The 19,258-nt window shown below is 42.1% G+C and overlaps 1 protein-coding gene across 1 annotated transcript; it reads right to left on the minus strand.

Moving 5' to 3' along the window:
* Positions 1–19,248, minus strand: SSU72 (SSU72 homolog, RNA polymerase II CTD phosphatase). The gene is made up of 5 exons (XM_030289396.4): positions 19,079–19,248; positions 13,317–13,460; positions 3,744–3,883; positions 1,841–1,959; positions 1–214 (listed from the first exon to the last, which is right to left on the minus strand). The coding sequence occupies exons 1-5, from the start codon at positions 19,156–19,158 to the stop codon at positions 113–115; spliced, it is 585 nt and encodes a 194-aa protein (XP_030145256.1). The 5' UTR covers positions 19,159–19,248; the 3' UTR covers positions 1–112.
* Between the last annotated feature and the right edge of the window lie 10 nt (positions 19,249–19,258).

A 19,258-nucleotide genomic window follows, 5' to 3' on the forward strand; every position in this document is an offset into this window, starting at 1 on the left:
AAAAAAACCAAACAAAAAAATCAATATTAATTTTCCAGGAAAATACAGTATAATCAGAACTTTAAACACATGCTTCCCTCATCTGGATTAAGGCCTAAGAGACAGAGGTGCTTTAATAAAAGCAGACAGTATGAAGAAAAGTCCTTCCACTTTTCTCTTCAAATTCCTGTAACAGCTCATCTATTTCATTTTCCATGTCTTCTGTGTGCTGTATCTGCAAGAGAAAAAAAAACCTGAGCAACCAAACTCCAAGGATTTGATGTTTACAGAACTCTAATAATCCCTAATAAATTCTAATTTTTTGGTTTACTGGGAAATGTAACTGGGCAGGCTGTACCCAACAGGGCTTCATTGCATTTATTGAGATTCCCAAAATCCCAAAGGCACAGATATTCTGTTTTATTGAGAATTCACAGATATTCTGTTTTATTGAGAATTCACAGATATTCTGTTTTTATTGAGAATTCCCAAAGGCACAGATATTCTGTTTTTATGGAGAATTCCCAAAGGCACAGATATTCTGTTTTTATGGAGAATTCCCAAAGGCACAGATATTCAGTTTTATTGAGACTTCACGGATATTCTGTTTTATTGATCATCCCCAAAGGCACAGATATTCTCTTTTCTGCTGATCTGCAGATCCCAGCCCACCCTGGTGGCATTTCAGGAGGACTTTTTCGAGTGGGCACCATCCCCTCCTCCCCAGATAAGAACCAGGAGTTCCAGAATAGCTCCAGATGGCTGAAATTTCAACTCCTTGAACCCTTTTTAGGTTTCTTGGATCTGGAAAGGACTTGAGAGCAGAATAAATCAGCCAGGCTGGAGCCAGAAGCAGCCTGGGATGCTGAACTCCCCAACCTTGGAGTGTGACAGAGCCCAGGACTTTCCTCTGCTCTCACCACACTGACACAGCTCATTTTAATTCTGCTTTTTAGTTTGGTGTGGCACAATAAAATACAGATAATTTGGAAGGATATTTGGATTCACAGGGCAACTCTCCCATTTCAATCCCACCTGGTTTGAAGGGAGTTCAACTCTGCAAGCCACGAGCTCAGCCCAATTCCCCCCTTTGCCCAAGGATGTGGGAATTGGCATTTTGACTGGATTTCACTGCAGAAGGCAGGAGGTTTGAGGAGCAGCAGCTGGGTGGATGGTTGGGTTTACTCGGTGTCCTGGCTTGTAAGATAAGCATGGATTCTATTGCCATCTGTTGGAGGTTGGGCAGTTTTCTTATCTCTCCCAAGAACAATGTCTCCCTCAGGGGAGAGATCTTCTGTTAATGGGCCATTAATGACTCACTGCATGACCAGCAAAGTTCCATCATCCCATGGTGAGATGCTCCACCCAGAGGGAGGAGCCAAGCACCCCTACCTGCATAAAATCAGCATTTTTTTGGGACATCAGAACAGCCCCTTCGCTGGATTCCCAGAGGAGCAGCTTCTTCTCTGCTGAATCCCCAGAGGAAGATCAAGCCCAGCTACTCCATCCCCAGACCTTCAGAGCAAACTCCACCCTTCAACAGATCCCCGCTCCAGCAGCATTTCATCTGCCACTGCAGGAGGAGCAGCCACCATTTCACTGGACTGTTACCAACACCCTGACTCCATCACTAGTTTTGTTTGTACTAATATATATATTCTTTAAATTTAATTGTTTTATTTTTTTCTAGTAAAGAACTGTTATTATTTCCCATTCCCATATCTTTGCCTGAGAGCTTTTAATTTTGAAATTGTGGTAATTGGGAGGGAGGGGGTTTAGCTTTTCCATTTCCCAGGAGGCTCCTGCCGTCCTTCCCAGCTCCTGTCTTTTCAAAGAAGGCACAGGGTTACTCGTGACTTACACACTGGCAGAGCTCGCAGATGAGGAAGGCGCCCAGCGTGGCCTCCTCGTGGTTGTCCTGGATGTCCACGTTGATGACGTGCACGGGCTGACACGTCTCCTGCTCCCGCGAGTTCAGATCTGCTCCAACACAGCACAGCAGAAGTGAGGGGGGAATGAGGTCAGATTTTACACAAAGTAGGAATCAGATTTATAAAAGTACACAGGTGTTGGCACATTTAAATTTTCCAAAGTATTTTTCAGAATTTGTTTCATACTGTCTTAAGAATAATTTCTATATTATATCTATTTTATAATATTTTTATATTATATTCTACATTAAATATTATATATTGCATATTTCATAAATAGAATTGTACTGTATACATATTTTTATAAAACTATTTTATAATATATTACTATTTATAATAATGATTTATATATTATTATAATATATTGAGAGATACATTATAATATATATTGATATATAAGATATATTTATATAAAATAATATATATTATTATATATTATTTATATATTATTATAATAATATATATTATTTATATATTATTTCTAATAATGTATTTTATAATACATTATTATTTCTTTAATATTCTTATTTTATAAAAATTAAAATAATTTTAATTTATAAAGATACAATATATATTTTATATATATATTTAAAAAATATATATTATATTTTAATATATAGTTTAAATCATATTTTATATATAAAAATATTTTGGAAAATATTGTATTTTATATTATATTTTATAATTTATATTTTATATATTATATAAATTTAATTATATATTATATATTAATTATTTATATATTATATCTTATATTTTATATAATATTTTTAATTTATTATTGTCTTAATAATACCTTTTATTTCAAAAAACAAGAGGTGGGTTTTGGAAAGACATGAACTCAGATTTGTGAAAGGGCCATGGCAGTTTATTTTCCCTGCTCAAAAGAAGTTACTGCTCCTCTTACTCTGACAACCATTAAAGATCCAGAATCTCAAAAGTCAAGAACAATTTTGAGCTTCCTCACCTCATTTTTATAAAAAGCCCTGCACATCCAACACTCTGAATGCAAGCTAAGCACTGACAGCCACATCAGAAAATTCTATTTTTATCATCTTCCATTGACTAACAAGGCTGGAAAACCAAAATATTTTTCTTCCAAGTGCACAACGTTACCCTTGTGCCTCACAGAGCCATTTGGGCACAGAGAGAAGGGCACTGTGAGGGCTCAGAGCGGGAAAATCCCGGTGGTTGCTCTTCCCTTCCCTCCCTCCCACCCAAACAGCACAGGCACAAATATAATACAAACTGGGGACAGGTAATGGTTATGTATTGGGTGTCCTGAAAACATCTGAATATGTAAAACCTTTCTGGGTAAGTAGAGAGCTGCAGTTTGTGACTTTTTCCCACATGCCTTTGGAAAATACTCTGCATGTGCCCAGTGCTGTAATAAATAAACTCTCTTTTCAGCTTTAATTAGCTGAGGAGTTGTCTGTCCATGCTTCACTCCACTTGCCCAGGAGGTGTTTAAGGGGAATAAACTGCTTGGGAGCTCACAGGAAACCTGCAGGGAAGGCAGCTCAGACTTGTTTTTCCATCAGCTCATCCCAGTTTGTTCCGTTTCTGAGCTCCATGAGCATTTCCAAACCAAACACGGAGTTTCTATAAATTTCCTTATGGCAGCCCTTGCTGTGCACACACTCTGAGTGGCTGCCAGCACCTTCTGGGGACAAGAGCTCAGCCACCACTTCTCTGGTGCATAAATCTACAAGCTCTTGTCCTCACCTGTTTTCCAGCAGCTGGAGGAGAAAAAGATTTCCAGATTTGTGGAGGACTTCAAGGAGGAGGGAAAAAACCCCAAATTAACTTGATTTATCAGTCCAAGCTCCTTACCTTCTACTACTTGATCATAGACTCTTTCTTCACACGTTAGGATCAAATCAAAAACGTCTTTGCAGTTCTGGAATCTTTCTGGTCGTGGCTTGATTCTCTTATTTCTGTCCAACATGTGTAAAATTCCGTTCTGTGTGTATCTGAAGTAGCTTGAGTTAAGTATCTTTACTTGAAGGAAAATTATGGTTTGGAGCAAATGACCAGCACAAGGTAAATTATGAACGTATCTTTAAAATAAAATATTCTGGTTGCAAATCTAAAAATCGGTGACCACTAAAGAGATTCCTGAGGTGAGTGTGCCCCCCATCATGCAGCTGCTTTTCACAGACCTGTCAGTGGCACCACAGCTTTAAAAGGCCCTCAGAAGATGAACTTTGCTTGGGCAACTATTTTTGTATCCATAAATACCCCAACCCCCAGGCTGTGCTGTTCTGTGAGCAGGATGTCCTACATTCCTTTCAGCCACTGCTCCTCACTCTTCAAAGGCCACCCCGAGGTGTTTCAGGTGCCACCTGCACAAAGCCCTACTGGAAATGTGGATTTATGCAACTGAAACTCCAAAGGAAGCCAAAGAAACCACAGAAGCACATCCCATAAAAATATCCTGAGATGCATAAATGGGGAGGAATTAAGAAAAACACTGACTTTATGCCTGTCAGAGCTTCATCACTGTGTGAAAGGAATCTGTGATGCTGTTTGGGAGCTATATTTATGCTGCTGCTGTAACCTTGAGGCTTTGATTTTACATCCTGGAGCCCCTTTTTCAGCAGGATTCTCTAATCCCACTGTTTTCCACCTTCTGGGATGTGCACTTCCATTGGGAGCACTCCAGGCTTGACTGTCACATAGATCTGCTGGCTGGAGGAAAACCAAACACCCTCTGAAGGGAAAGTTTTGGGGGTAAATTGGGAATACCAGGAAAGGTTTGGATTGAGAAGCCTGGAAGGGGATTTATTTCTGCCTGACTTTACCACAGCTGTATTTTTAGCCATTTAAGTAGATACTTTTACAGTGTAACAATAAGGATAACAGCCTGTAATTTCTTGAGATAACAATTCTGAGAATAAAACAATTTCCAGCATTTGTAGCAATATGTAAGGGGTCATCTGGGCTCGCTGAAAAGGTGACAGACAGGTATCTTTTCAGAAAACACTCCTCCTATTTTTGTAACAAAGGACAAACAATTTCCTGCCTACCTTTTAGCAGGAGCTGCAATTCTACTGCTCAGATGTGTACCCGTGTGCTCACAGTGCTCCTGCTCAAGCAAACAGCCTCCAAAGCTTTTAAATCCTCCAAATGTTTAACTTATATTAAAAATTAAACCCAGTTTCTACCTACAAGAGTCTGCTTCGTGTTGGAAATAGATTCAGTTGTTCTGTGTGTCTGCATCACTGCACTTCAACTACTTGTAATTTAAATTTTGCACCACGAACTGAGTGATAGGATGTTTATCACAATTAAATCTTGTCAATTAGCCTGACTTCTGCTGCATTTCTTTTCTCCACATCACTCCCAAGCCTTTTTTACTCTTCTTTCCCAAAAGGTTTCTCCTTACATTCCTAAGGAATTGTCCTTTACAGCCCAAAGATCTCATCAGCAGCTCTTGCACACCAGCACCCCTGTGAACCCTCCTGGGGTTTGTCATATTTGGGGAAAAAAAACCCCAAAAAAACACTTGGATGAAGCCATCTCAGACCTCTGGTTATTTGCAGAGCAGGAAAATGACTGCATGTTCAAAATACCATTTCCAAAATATCTGCCATTTCCAAAGGATGCCAACATCTGCCCGTGTCGCTTTGCTCAGTTGGAAGGGGAGCCCTCCCCGGGCTCTGCACTCCTCATTTCTACATCATGCACTTCAAGAGGGGGAAAAAAAAATCCACAACATCCCACACACTTTTTTGGGTTCTCTTTTTTCCCTTTCTAGGATAAAATGTTGCTGGCATCTGTCCCCTCGCTTTCCTGAGTGAGCCTGGAGACAGAATTACGCAGATTCCCAAACCCACACAAGATTTCTGTTCACAGCCCAGCTCTCTGCTGCCAACTTACAGCTATTTTTTTTATTTTCTTTTTTTTCCAAGGGTCCATCTGCCTATAAAAGGAGACTGGGAGAAGCAGTGAAGCTTTATGGTGCTTTCTTATTTGGTTGCCTGGAATCTTTTTTACCTGGAAAAAGCCAGCAAGGGGGTGTGCTCTGCACATTATTATTCCAAGGTATAATAACCCAGCTTTTTGGGAGCTCAGGTGGATGCAGATACAACTTATGAACAGTTTCCACCACACTGGCAGGTGTTGGGTCATTTAAGTCAGGCTCTGCTTTCCTTCCAAGAGATTTTAACTCCACACTCCCTGTCCTGTGCATCCCTGCTCTCTTTTCAGGACAGAATTCCCCCTGGTTTCCTGTGCTGTCACATTTTGTAGCCCTACCAAGCCCAGGAGGACACCAGAACTTGCCCACATTTCCTTTCACCTAACTCTTGGCAAAGTAAATCCACCACATTTCTCCAGAGTCCAATTCAAATTTCACCTTTAATAGAATAATTGTGCTGAGCAGGACCACAGTGTGATGGAATTTAGGCAGGACATCTCAGCAGTGGAAAGGCTTGATATAAAAAGGAGATGTTGCAGCAAAAAGTTGGGTTTTTCCAACAGGCACAGCATTGTTGCTCATTCTCATGGAGAATTTCTATTACTGATGGTGCATTCTCTCCTTTTAGCTAAGGTTATCCCATACTAGTGATGAAGATTATTTAAATAAAAAAGTGTTTAGGTAAACCCCTAAAGCTTTCACTGGTTTTGTTACCTAAATTTAAAATTCCTGCCATGGACACCAGAAATGCCTTTTACCATCCAGTGGATGGGTCCCTGCTCCAGACATTGGGGTAACCATTCCTTACCTTTCAAACATCCCTGCCCCCTCCAAATTTTATCATTATTTGTCCTTGACAGGACCCAAAAACCACTTTTAGCCACAAGCACCAACCTAGGGATGGCCAAGAGAGTCAAGTCTCTATCCTATATGATAAAATTATCTTACTCAGCTAAGTATTCAGTAAATTTCCTTTTAACTCCCATGTGAAGCTGAAGCTCACAAGTGATTTGAGCTGGAAGTGTTGGGATATAGAAATGAACTATACAGATCTAAAATTCCCATCCCTATCCCTTGAAGTGTCCAAGGCCAGGCTGGGTGAAGCTCTGAACATCCTGGTCTATGCCAGGTGCTCCTGCCATGGACAGGGGTGGAATAAGATGACATTTAAGGTCCCTTCCAACCCAGGCCATTCCTGAAAATATAAAAGGCAATGTCTTAAACCTAATTGGGCAAATGATACTTGCTAAAATGTACACACTCATTTTAGGGGAAAAATTAATCTTTAAAGTAATGGCTGGCACCCAAAGCTTCTACATCTTCAAATAAATCTGCTGATTATTCCCTTTGGTGCAGCTGACACCAGCCTCAAACACTGCATTTCTTCTCTGGGAGATCCAGGAGCAGAGCAGAGTGAGTCTCACCCAGAACAAATGGCATTTGCAGGTCTCTTTTCCAAATCATCCTTATTTATTTTTTGGTATCTGCACTATAAACAGAACACTTTGTGTTACAGTTTGTCAAAGAACTGGACATTTCCTTAAATGAAATGTGTGAAGGGGGTGAGGCTGCCCAAGCATCTTCCACCTTCAGAACCAGCTCCTTTTAGAGGGGGTGAAAGACTGGAAATGGGCACAGGCACCACAGATTTCACTTTCCAGGCACAGTGGTTATGGCTGCAGTTCCCACTGCCTTCACTCCACACCCAGAGAACACAGTGCCTGTCCTTTGCAACGGGAACTGGGCAGTTCAGAACAAACCAGAGACTGTGCATAAGTCTTTTGTTGGTCCTTAAATTAATAAAGTCTTAATTCTGAACCATTCTATTGGATTCAAATGGAAACAGAGCAAGATGAGATGGGTTATTAGGAAGAAATTCCTAATACAATGCCTGTACTTTGGAATTGAAACTGCAGTTTAGAACAAACCAGAGACTGTGCACAAGTCTTCTGTTGATCCCTAACTTGATAAAGTCTTAATACTGAACCATTCTATTGGATTCAATAACCTGCTCTGGAAACAGAGCAGGGTTAAGATGGGATATTAGGAAAAAATTCCTCCCTGTGAGGGCGGGGAGGCCCTGCACAGGTTGCCCAGAGAAGCTGTGGCTGCCCTGAAGTGTTCCAGGCCAGGCTGGATGGGGCTTGGAGCAACCTGGGATAGTGGAAGGTGTCCTGCCCATGGCACAGGAGGAGCTTTAAGGTCCATTCCATCTCAAACCAGTCTGGGATTCTAAACTATGCCATCCAAAATAATCAGGAAGATGCTAAGCTGGGCTCCATGACATTTCTACAACATTTGTGCTGGCAAGAATGACCTGCAAAAACCCTGAACTTGTTTTTTCTAGTGAAAAACAGAAAGACAGCATTTGTAAGCCATGAGCTGCAAAGATAAATCCAACTGCTCCTAGGAGCTGGTCCAAATATAAATAACCACATGCCAGCCCTGCTCACTTCCCGAAGGCTGGCTGAGCCCAAAGCTGAGGGTGCAGTGTCTTCACATCACTGAAGGCAGCAAACACCTTGAGTTTAGCTCTGAGCTCGAGTGCCAGACAAGAATTTATCAGTGCTGAGCAGCTCAAGCTGTATTTGGGGGGAGAATTGACACATCCACCTGCCAGAGGGGAAAAGAGGAATGAATGGCCAAGTCCAGCGGCAAAGAGGGGGAGAAGGGATGTCACAGATGGACAGCAGGGACTAGCAGAATGACTCGAGGATGTGGCACTGAGTCTGACTATGCCACCAAACAGCTGAGACTGAACTTCATCCAAGCGTGAACTTCAAGAGGAGCTTGGTTTGGATTGCTGGGATAGTGTTTGATCTCCTGGCAGCGAGTGACACGGAGATGTCACTTCTGCAGTCACTGCGAGGAGCAGCAGAAGAGCGAGGGCTGGGTAAAGCTCTGAGCAACCTGGTCTGTGCCAGGTGCTCCTGCCATGGACAGGGGTGGAATGAGATGACATTTCATGTCCCTTCCAACAGGACTTGGGGCTGCTCCCTCAGCTCTGGGAAGCAGTGCCAGGTTCCAGAGACGAGCAGCAAATGCAGGACTGGGAGAGGGGAAGTGCTCTGAGCGAGGTCTGTGGGAAAGGATAAATCATCCCCTTGCCCAGGGAAGCAGGGACTGCAACAGCATTGCAAACCCCAAATCGATTAAACCATTTCATTTAGCACATTTGGGAAACCTGAGAATACAATCAAGAGACAGTAGGACCACTTGGCACCAGGAGGATGCAGAGAAAGCACCACGCTGGATGAGGTATGCAGGAAACATTCCTGGCTTGCAATCAATGCCAGCTTAAAGAATTACAGTTGAAATGAAAAGGGAATTGGTTTGGAATAAAGAAAAAAGAAGTATAAGCATCCCTAATGTTGGCACAGAAGTTCTGTGTTAATGGGAGGAAACTTCAAGGTAAGAAGCATCGACTGTCACTTTGTTCCTTCCTTCAAACTGGGATGAAAGTGCCAAAGAGTGAAATCACTGCAGCTCTGAATGGATTGTTCAAGAGTCATCAGCCTCACACTGGATCCTTCAGTCACAATTCCTCTGATCTGTTGGGGGCTCACCTTGGATAAGGAAATAAACCTTTCAGACTACCCAGAAGAGACAGGATGGCACAGGGTGTTTTATGTTGTTGAAAAGCATTTGCTGTTAGATCAGAGTCTGTAGTTTGTACCATGTCCCACAGCTCAAACATAAGGGAAATAATATTTAAATAATACATATCCAGCTCATGTATTTTTAATAATTTGATGTATTTTGTTTTTAATGTAAATGAAGCCAAGACTAAAGGCGGTGTGATCAGAAGGCAGATGAAGAAGTACTGAAAATTTGCTGCCTATGAAAGGCCCAAGATCCTGTGAAGCATTTTGGTCTTTACAATCCTTCACAGAGAAAAAGGGATTGGAATACAGCCTGTAAGCATGTTGATTTGCAGAAATGTGCCTCTCAGAAGCCTCTTTAAATCCAGTTTAAACACTTTCTTTCCATCCTCATCCCTGCTCTCTATTTCTAGCAGCACTGAAGTGCTTTGTAAGACATAGTAAGAAAGAAAATGAGACTTGCACTGCTCTGCTTTTGGAAGAAGTTTTGCCACTGACACATTGGCCATGATTTCAACTAGTTTAAGCTCTTGCAAGGTTAGGCTTCAAAAAAAAAAAAAAAATAGAAGAAGAAGAAAATACTTAAACTCAACAACAGAAAAAGAAAAAAAATCCTTCAACAGTCTAAATGAAACATTCCAAAGTGGCTTCCAGAGAGAGACTCAGCTCTCCTGCTGAACACTGGAATGACAGCTCAGCAGAGAAGCTGACAAGTGCTTAGCAGTTCAAAATCCATGAAGAAAAACCAGATGAAATGTAAGATAAATACATGCATGAAGAGCTTACCTGAAGTAGAATTTAGGTCAATTACTCCTCAAGACTGAGCTACATATAAAATATCACATGGGCATCCAACTTCAATATGGAGTTCACAGAGTTAAAGCTAGATCCCACCACCAAGACTGGCACTACCTTTTGGGGTTTTTTTTTTTGACAGAAAAGAACCAATGTCTTCAAGGGAGGTGCACCGAGCTCTTCTTCATTTCTGCAATTTTCCTCCTAACTGAAGCAGCTTTAGGAACTTCTTCAGGACACATTTTCCACCCTCCCCTCAATTTTATAACCTCATGGAGCTAAGGAGCTAAAACTGGAATCCTATCTGAAGCTAGGGAGGTCAAATTAAGAGGAGGCAAAAAATGTCAGGAACAGAGCGGGAGGCCAAGCCTGCAGGGTAGGTGCAGGCTGCCTAGAAACCCTAATTAAAAATACCCCATCTGTGAAAATCATCTTTAATGTGAGGGTCACAGACACACCAGTGTTGAGGAAAGGAAAGAATCAGCCATGGAGTTACTCACATTGATAAAGAACCCAGGAGCAATTCCTGCAGAATTCTGGCCAAATTTCCATTTGAACAGCTCCTATCCCTGGGCACAACATCAACTGCTGATGAAGATTTAAACTGAGTTTAAATTTAAACTCTTTAGCAAGTTTCACCCTTGACTAGTTTCTGCCTTCACTTGAAGGCAAAGCTCACCAGCAGCTTTGCTCTATTTTTGTTTCAGCTTTAAGGTCACCACCACAGAATTAGAATTATGTCCTCAAACCCCTTCACAGAGTTGTAAGGGGCAAGTAATGATAAGGACAAATAATCCAAATGTGGGAAAGGTGGGTTACATATGCAAATACAAGGTGGTGTGTGGGAACTACAGACCATGGCTGTGTCTTCCTCTAATCAGGAGCAGAATTCTCTACTGTTGTCCTAGAAATAACAGAGGAATGTTTTAAAAAGAACACTATTAAATGGTTTTGGGGCTGTCCTCGACTGGGGCTCAGGGAATTGAACTACTACATTCTAAAAATTCAATGGGAGATGCTGATACTTATTTTAACTCTAAGTTTTAACTGCTGCATCTTAAAAGGCTTTGAAGTACTTCCATTTTAGATCTACTGTAACCACCTACTCAACCAAATCTGTATTCCTGGCTCCATTAATCCCCTATTCCTGTGCTGCTGAAATTCAACATATGCCTTCAAGGTATGAGAGCCTGTGCTCTATATTTCACTAATTAAGCAATGAAGGTGCTTTTAATCTCTGCAGAGTGGGTTTTTAATAGTTGTTCCCCCTCTTCTCAAGTGAGCAGTAGAGGTACAGCGCATCTCTTCTCTCTAACACAGCCTTAACCTTGCTCTGAGCGAGGTCCAGCAGTGCAGCAGCTCGTTTTGGTTTGAGGCCACTGCTTTCTGAACCTGGGGGATGTTTGTTTGGGCAGAGGATTTTCCCTCACAGCCACAGTGTCACTGAGCATCTGGTGTCCACAGTGCCTGCAAGGAGAGCACTCAAACCTCAGGTGTCTCCTCGGTGGGATATGGGAACAAGCAGGGTGTTGGCAGCAAGACTGGAAATTTCAGGCTACAGATGATGAAAGCAAGGCTGGGAAACAGAATAAGCAGCTCAATCATATGGAACCACCCCTCCTTTTGTACCCCCAGCCCAACCACACTCCAAGCCCATGAGGAGAGCACCCCTCCCACCCCACAGGTAATCCCCATCCCCTCTCTGAAGTTATGCTCACCCAACAGAACTGAGAGCCCCTGGGACACAAAAAAACCTATTCCACAACTCGCTGATGAGAGCAGGTCTGGTTCTGGTTAAAATCTTTACCCTCAAAACCCACTTCTGGAAATGGAGTTGCTTTCTGTGCTGCCAGTCTTCAGTCTGAAAACCTTAAATTATCTGAGAATCAAAAAAGCAAAGTCACAGAGGCATTTTGCCGTTGCCCTATTTCCCTTGCAGTGGCTTTTGTTTAAACCTCCTTTATCTTGAGAAAAGGTTTAACTGTTACACTGCAAATATATTTGGGGAACACAGCAAAGCATGGAGCAGAACCACAATGGTGACTCCAAATCATGCTGAGAGGGGGGAAACAGGTTGGCTTCCTGTTGGTTTGAGGTTTTTTTTCTTAAGTACTGCCATATTCAGCACACAGCAGTGAAGAATTCAAAAAAGGAATCTCAAGTCGTTGGTGCTTGTTAAAATTAATTCTCAGTTCAAGGAATTTTCTTTTAAGCAGTTCTTTTAATCAGGATATGGATATGGCATACCTCATTAAGATGGGTTTGCAAGATTTTCCTTTTCTCTATAGGCAGAGGGATTAAAAAAATGAAATAAACCAGCACATCACATGTGATATATTAAGACTAAATCCTACATTTTGAACTTAAAAAAAAAAGTATCCTTGTTGAAAAAACGTCTAGAATGAGTTCCCCAACTTTTGTTTGTGGGTTTTCTTATTTAAAAAATCAATTTAAAGTACAGGTATTTTAAAATAATGCAGCTGGGACATTTTTAGTAGTGTGCCTAACCCTGAACACCTTCACTCTCCAGGATTAAATGTTACTGGGCCCTCCTCTGTCCATTCTTTATAACAAACTACAGAGTTATTTTTTCTCGGTGCACAGAGCAAATCACATATCACAAAATCCTCAGTGAGAAGGGTGAGCTCTTTAATGAAAGGCATCCTCTCTCCCAGAGAAAGTATTCTGTAAGCCTTACCTGGCAGTTTGTCTGAGCTAAATACAACATTAAAGTCGAGGTGGTCGCTCTTCCCAAATCCATACTCAGGACAGTCTTTGCACTGAGAAGGATCCACAGTGCAGGGGAGGCAATGGACAATCTGAGGGTATTGATGTGTTCATTCAAGAGCTAAACATGGTAACACACTACAAAAGAGCATTTGGAATGTGTGCATTGGAACTGGGTAACAATTTACAAGGGAGCATTAGAGGCCCACTGTTAAAAAAAAAAAAAATCTCCTATAAACTTAAATCATTTAAAGTTCACCAGCCAAGCAACTCTAGAGATCCTTAATGCCAAATAATGAATTACACCTTTCAAGGATGAACCACACTGGATTTTTTAAAGAGGCCATGCCACAGGGATACAGTTCTTTGTCTTTCCTAAGCAGATCATTGTACATCTGATCATATGTTGTTTTGAAGTCATAAACATTTGGCTTGTCCGGGGCTGGTCCTGGCAGTTTCACGTGAGTCCCTGTGCCAAAGGATCGGACGCTGAATCCTCGTTTGCTGAAAGACACAAGGGAAGCAGGGAGAACACGGTTACACTGGATGGACTTTAATTTTTAAAGTGCTGAAGAATATTAGAGTGAATTTTAAAAACACCTCTTAACCAGCAGCTAAAATTCCAAAGGTAAGCCAGTTGAGCAACCAAATTGCCCAGAGTACCCAATGCGCATTTTCCTTGCAGTTACAATCTCAATTCACACACCTTTCAAGGGAAGCAACTCTACTTGACAGGAATTTTCTTACAATTATGGGACACAGCTATCTGGAAATGTCACTCATGCTTTCAGACATCCTGGATTTGCAACAAACACGTTGTGTACTTGTGACAACGCAGACAAATATGGTTTTGTCTTGATACAAATACCTAACTGTACTGACTGATCAATACTTAAGTGTCCTGCTGAGACTGTTGGCCTAACTGCATTATTCTTCTCACTTTGTTGCCCAAAGTGTAATTTAATTAGCCCAGGACAAACATTTGTGTGCCTGCCACTGAAAACCATACAATGCAACTACCTTTACACAAGTGGGACAGATGTTCTGCTGCTGCTCTCTAAAACTCTTGGCTAAACCAGGGATTCCTTCATTCCATTCTTATGAACAACTATTTGTTTAATAGTTATAATTAACAAAACAACAACAAAAAAAGGCAGGAACCTGCTTGTCTTTAGGAGCAATGCCAAAATGTTCTTGCTGTTTAACTGAAATACTCAAACCTCAACACCTCCTTCAGTAATATTAAACATACAGCAATCTATTGAATAATGGGACAAAAAGAGATTTTCTGGTGGTCTAAAGGACAAAGTTACATGGTAAAATAGTGTTGCCATCACCCAGAAGGTTGAAACATTTGGGTCTGTGATGAAAAGCTAACTTGAAACAGCAAGACCAGGAGTTAATCTAGTTTTTTAAGGACTCACACTTTCAGCATGAGTGATTTTAGCAGAGACTGAATGGAGTGAACAATGTTAAAACAAAAAGCAAGTGCACTACCCAGTGCCTGTGCCCCCACACCCCAAAAACAACCCCAGATTTGCAGCGCTTTCCTCTGAGGGGAGTGAGCAGAACTGGGACCCAGTGCAAGAGTTGGCCCCATGGAATTCCCTGCACATCCAAGGGAATTCAGCAGCAGACACCAACTCCATTTGTCTGTTTGCCTTAAAGTGATCCCAAATGCTGCTGGGCAGAGACTCTGACCACTCCTGCCCCAGCCTCAAACACAGCTCTGAAACTACCAACACTAATTTCCTTCAGCTCCTCTGACTGGAACACAGCCCTTCCTTTCTCTTTTCTTGCTTCTCCACACTTTTTCCTCCAGCAACTATTTATAGGTGCCTATTTCTGTAAACAGACAAGATACATGAGGAGTTTTTGCTTCTTTCTGCAGGACTGGTGACTGAAAATGGATACAAGTGGAATAAAGTGCAATTCTTTGTGCCTCCCAACCCTCCATCACATGTAACTGGTGCAGTTATGAGTCACTGTTCATTTATTTTCCCTGCAATACTTGCAGATCCAAGTTTTGATTCTGCTGCTTCTACTGGATGTGAAGACAGATATAATATGTACAGAAGAAATCGCAGTGCTAAAAAATTCATGTTTCAATTTGATCTTTTCTTCCACGGTTCCCTTTATTTTCTTTTAACATTATTCTTTAAAACAGATCTGCTTGGATCACACACATTAAAACCTCCACCTCCAATTCCTGCACATGTCCTGAAGTTTGCATGATTTCATACAAAGACAATTAGAAATCTCTGACATTTAACACATCAAAAATTTGTGTCTCTGAGGCCCATGACCCATTCAAAATGATTTCCTTGACTAGCTGGAATATGAGTTCTTCACATGGAATTTCATGCTTTGTACCTTGGTCAGTGGTAGTGTCAATTTTTACACTATTTACGCCCCAGCTACAATAAAATATTCTAAAAACATTCCAACACATCTCTTGCAACAACTGGGGCACAGGAGATGGAAAAATGCCTGCAGAGAGCCATCAGTCAGGAGCTTTTATTAAATATTATTCATCTTTTATTAAGCAAGCTGGACATATCCAGTGTAGTGAATCTTCAGGTGTCTGTGGAAATGTGGCACATCTGTAAAAATGAACAATTCCTACAAAACAATGGGTTTGGTTTTGATCTGGTAAAACTACCCAGAAGATGGAAAAAAATTAGCTTTGGCACAAAAAGTAAAAAGTAACAGAGACTAAAAGACTATCTTTTGAAAATGTGAGCTTAAACTTTAACAGACTAATAATGAGCATATTTCAGGAAGTTGTTTCTATGATTATTATTAAGGCTGATAAACTACCATGTGTTAAGGACAAAGTGAGTCACTGCCCAGATCTCATTTCGGTCCAAAGCTCATCACAAAGGAGCACTCAAGTGCCCCTGAGCACTTCCCTCCAAAGGCTCTCACAGCTCACTGAAAATAATTCTGAAATCAGAGACTCCACTGACTGGGACCACTCAGTTCCAGGCACTGGCAGGAGAAATAATCATCACCTGTGCAGCTTGAGACATGAACTTTTGTCTACACTTTTCTTTTATTTCACTCTTATCTGGGGATCTCACACATTCTTATTAAATAGCTTTTCAGTTTATTTTATGTTCCTAACAGCACAGCCTCTCTTTCCAATGGCTGTAGGAAATATTGCTAAATATTAAAGCAAATGCAATAAATCCTGCAGTGCCACCGCACTCAAGAGTGGGGAAGGTTTTCAGGGACAAATCCCTAATTTTACCACATCCCTTTCCAGAAGAGGTGGCAGGAAAATAACCAGCAACCCTTGCAGGCTACTTTAAAAATACCTTATGCCACCCAATCAATATAAAAATATACCCCCCAAAACAAGCCCACACTGCTGAACAGAAGGACAAAACAGGACAAAAGCATTGTTAACTCGCTTTACTAACAACTTGTAATTTGTATCATCACTACTAAACTGTCAAATGAAAGTGTGTTTTGATATAAAAATGTGAAAACATCTCCTTCTTGGGGGGTTATTCATTTGGGATTTCTTAAATTAGGCAATACAGGTGTCAATCCCTCCCTGTATTTTGGTGCTGACAGGTGATGCCAGGAGAGAAGCTGTGAGTAACAACTTCTGGAAACAACTTAAGTTTTGTTAATTAAAATGAGAACTTTTTGCTACCGGGGTTGCAACATTTTAATTTCCCTGCTGCCACTAAGATCTCATGTTCATACTAACTTCCTAAAAGTCAGCTTTCTACAACAAGGAATATGTAGCAGGAGTGTGTATCAGCATTTTAGAAATTTTTATTGCCAGTAACTGACACAGAGAACTTGAACTCAGTAACTCCCTTCCAAAGCCATCAGGGTAGTACCAAGGAAACAGAAATGTGGAAGTTACTGCATAAAAAAAGTCTGGCTGAAAGAGATTTACCCTTCTGCCTTCCTCCTCTGAGGGAGAACCATGGCCTGAGTCTACATGCTTTAGGACAAAACATAAAATAAAAGATAAAATCACTTGTAGAACGTGCTGGTTTTGGCTGGGGTAGAGTTAATCTGTGGATTTGTGTTTGCAACAGGAGGATGTTTTTGTTATTGCTGTGCAGGGCTTACACAGCACCCAGGCTTGCTCTGCTTCTCTTCTCACCTCACCCCACCCCAGCAGAGGCTGCAGAAGCATTTAAATAACGCAGGTGAGTAAGGGCTGACCTAGGGCGGGTTACACACAGCCAGCCTGGCAGCTTTTGGATTTCTGCACTGCTCCTCCTGCTCCCTCGGCCCTGTGGTGATGGCTCTTACTCTATCAACAAACTTCAGACAGACCTTCAGCCTGACTTCTGCTGGAAAATTAGAACAAAGTGTTTAAAACGTGGTTAATTACAAAACACACTGAATGCTGGACCGCAGACTTTGTTTTTCGACAGCACACAGAATTTGAGTTTTTAAAGTCTTGTCATCCAGTAACAAAATACCTTGAAGTTTTGTAATTTCTCAGCTTCTTCCTCTTTTAATCATGTGTTCTTTCCAACTGCATTGCAACACACTGCCCTGAACTGGTGAGGCAGGCTGGCTTGGAGCCAACACAAGGCATTTTCCTGAAGTTTACCGGCATAAAGGTTGTTATTTCTTTACAGCAGCATCAGCAATTTATCTCTGCTTTGCCATTTATGCACTGCTGCTGTAACTACAAACGATGTTAGTAAAATGAAATGTTTTCTAAATGCTGCTTTGTCACTTTTAAATTTAAATCTAAAGGGAGAACACTTTTAAAAACCACCCCTGCCACGTTTGGCAAACATCAGTCACACCGGAAGTGATTTATTTCTGCACAAACACAGGGGAAGGAAAAGGCCAGACATCAGAAGTAAATTTAACTTTGTCCTTAACACTCAGCTGTCAATTAAAACTCAGTTCCAGCATTATTAGAGGAAAAACAATGTCATGTTTTCACAGAACTGCCACAGGTAACATCCGATGCCAAGAGTGAGCGTGAAGTGCATGAAATGCTGTCACAGTAAGATGGCTGCCAGACCAAATGCTTCTATTCTTTATTCCTTTCAAAGCTTTTATTTTTATTTACATGTAGCACGCAACTTATACACAGTTGTTTTGCTTATTATGCCATCAACGTGTATTTCTAATGTGAATGCTTCTTTGCATAACTTTAATAAAATAAACCCGACCATCGTTATCATGTTCCTGCAGTGCAAGGGGAGGATTTAGGGACACGATTTCAGGCAGATCAGGTCTCTCCTGTCCGTCCGTCTGTCCCAAATCTCCTATCTCACCTCTGCAGCCAAGCTGAGAGCACGGGGAGTGCTAAACAGATTAACACTCATAATCTCAAAGACATTTAGCATTCTGAACCGAATGTTCTGGTTTTCCTGTGAGAGGAAAGGGCTCCTTTTTAGGGCACAGAGTGGTTCAGTCTTCACAGAATGTTAAGGGATGGGAAGGGACCTAAAAACCCAACACCTTCCACCATCCCAAGTTGATCCAAGTTCTGTCCTAACCTTGCCTTGGACACTTCGAGGGATGGGACAGCCACAATCTCCCTGTGCCAGCGTTTTACCACCCTTTTTACCACACTGAAAAAAATTTCTTCTAAACATCTAACCTAAATTTCCTCTTTCACTCTCTTGTCCTATCACTCCGGGGCTGACGAAGAGACCCTCTCCGGCTTCCCTGTGGGCCCCTTTCAGATGGGCTCAAGAAAAAAAAAAAAAAAAAAAAAAAAAAAAAAAGAAAAAGAAAAGAAACAGGAAAAGGGAATATTTAAGTTTCCACACGCCGAGCCACAGGTCCTGCTCCACCCAAGTCCCCAGCCCGTGTTTCCAGCGCTGGGGCCGCAGCTCCGTCAGGCAGGGCCGGATCCCGACCGCGGCCTGGAGCGGGGCGCGGAGCAGGCGAGCTGAAAACGGGGCAAAAAGCGGGTAAAAGGAGGGTGAAAAGGGCGTACAAACAAAGTGGCGGCGAGGTGAAAAGCGGGTGCGAGCGGGATGAGGCAGGGTGAAGGCAAGGCGCTATCCCGCAACCACGGGCCTGCCGGGCCGGGCGCGGGCCGCAAAGCGCGGCCCCATCCGCGCTCCCTGACAGCGCCGGCGGCACGGCGGGGACGATGAACCGGGCAGCAGCGTTACCTGAGGATGTTGTGCGCCTCCATGCTGCGGTTCTGGTTGCTGGAGCACACCACGGCCACGCGGAGCGGCGCGGACGGCATGGCGGGCACGGCGCTGGGGCTGCCCGCGCCTCCCTCCCTGCCTGCCGGCCGCCGCTCCACAAAATGGCGGCGGCTGCGCGGCGGGCGGGGACGGGACGTG

This window comes from Taeniopygia guttata, chromosome 21, assembly GCF_048771995.1.
Source record: "Taeniopygia guttata chromosome 21, bTaeGut7.mat, whole genome shotgun sequence".
NCBI lineage: Eukaryota > Metazoa > Chordata > Aves > Passeriformes > Estrildidae > Taeniopygia > Taeniopygia guttata.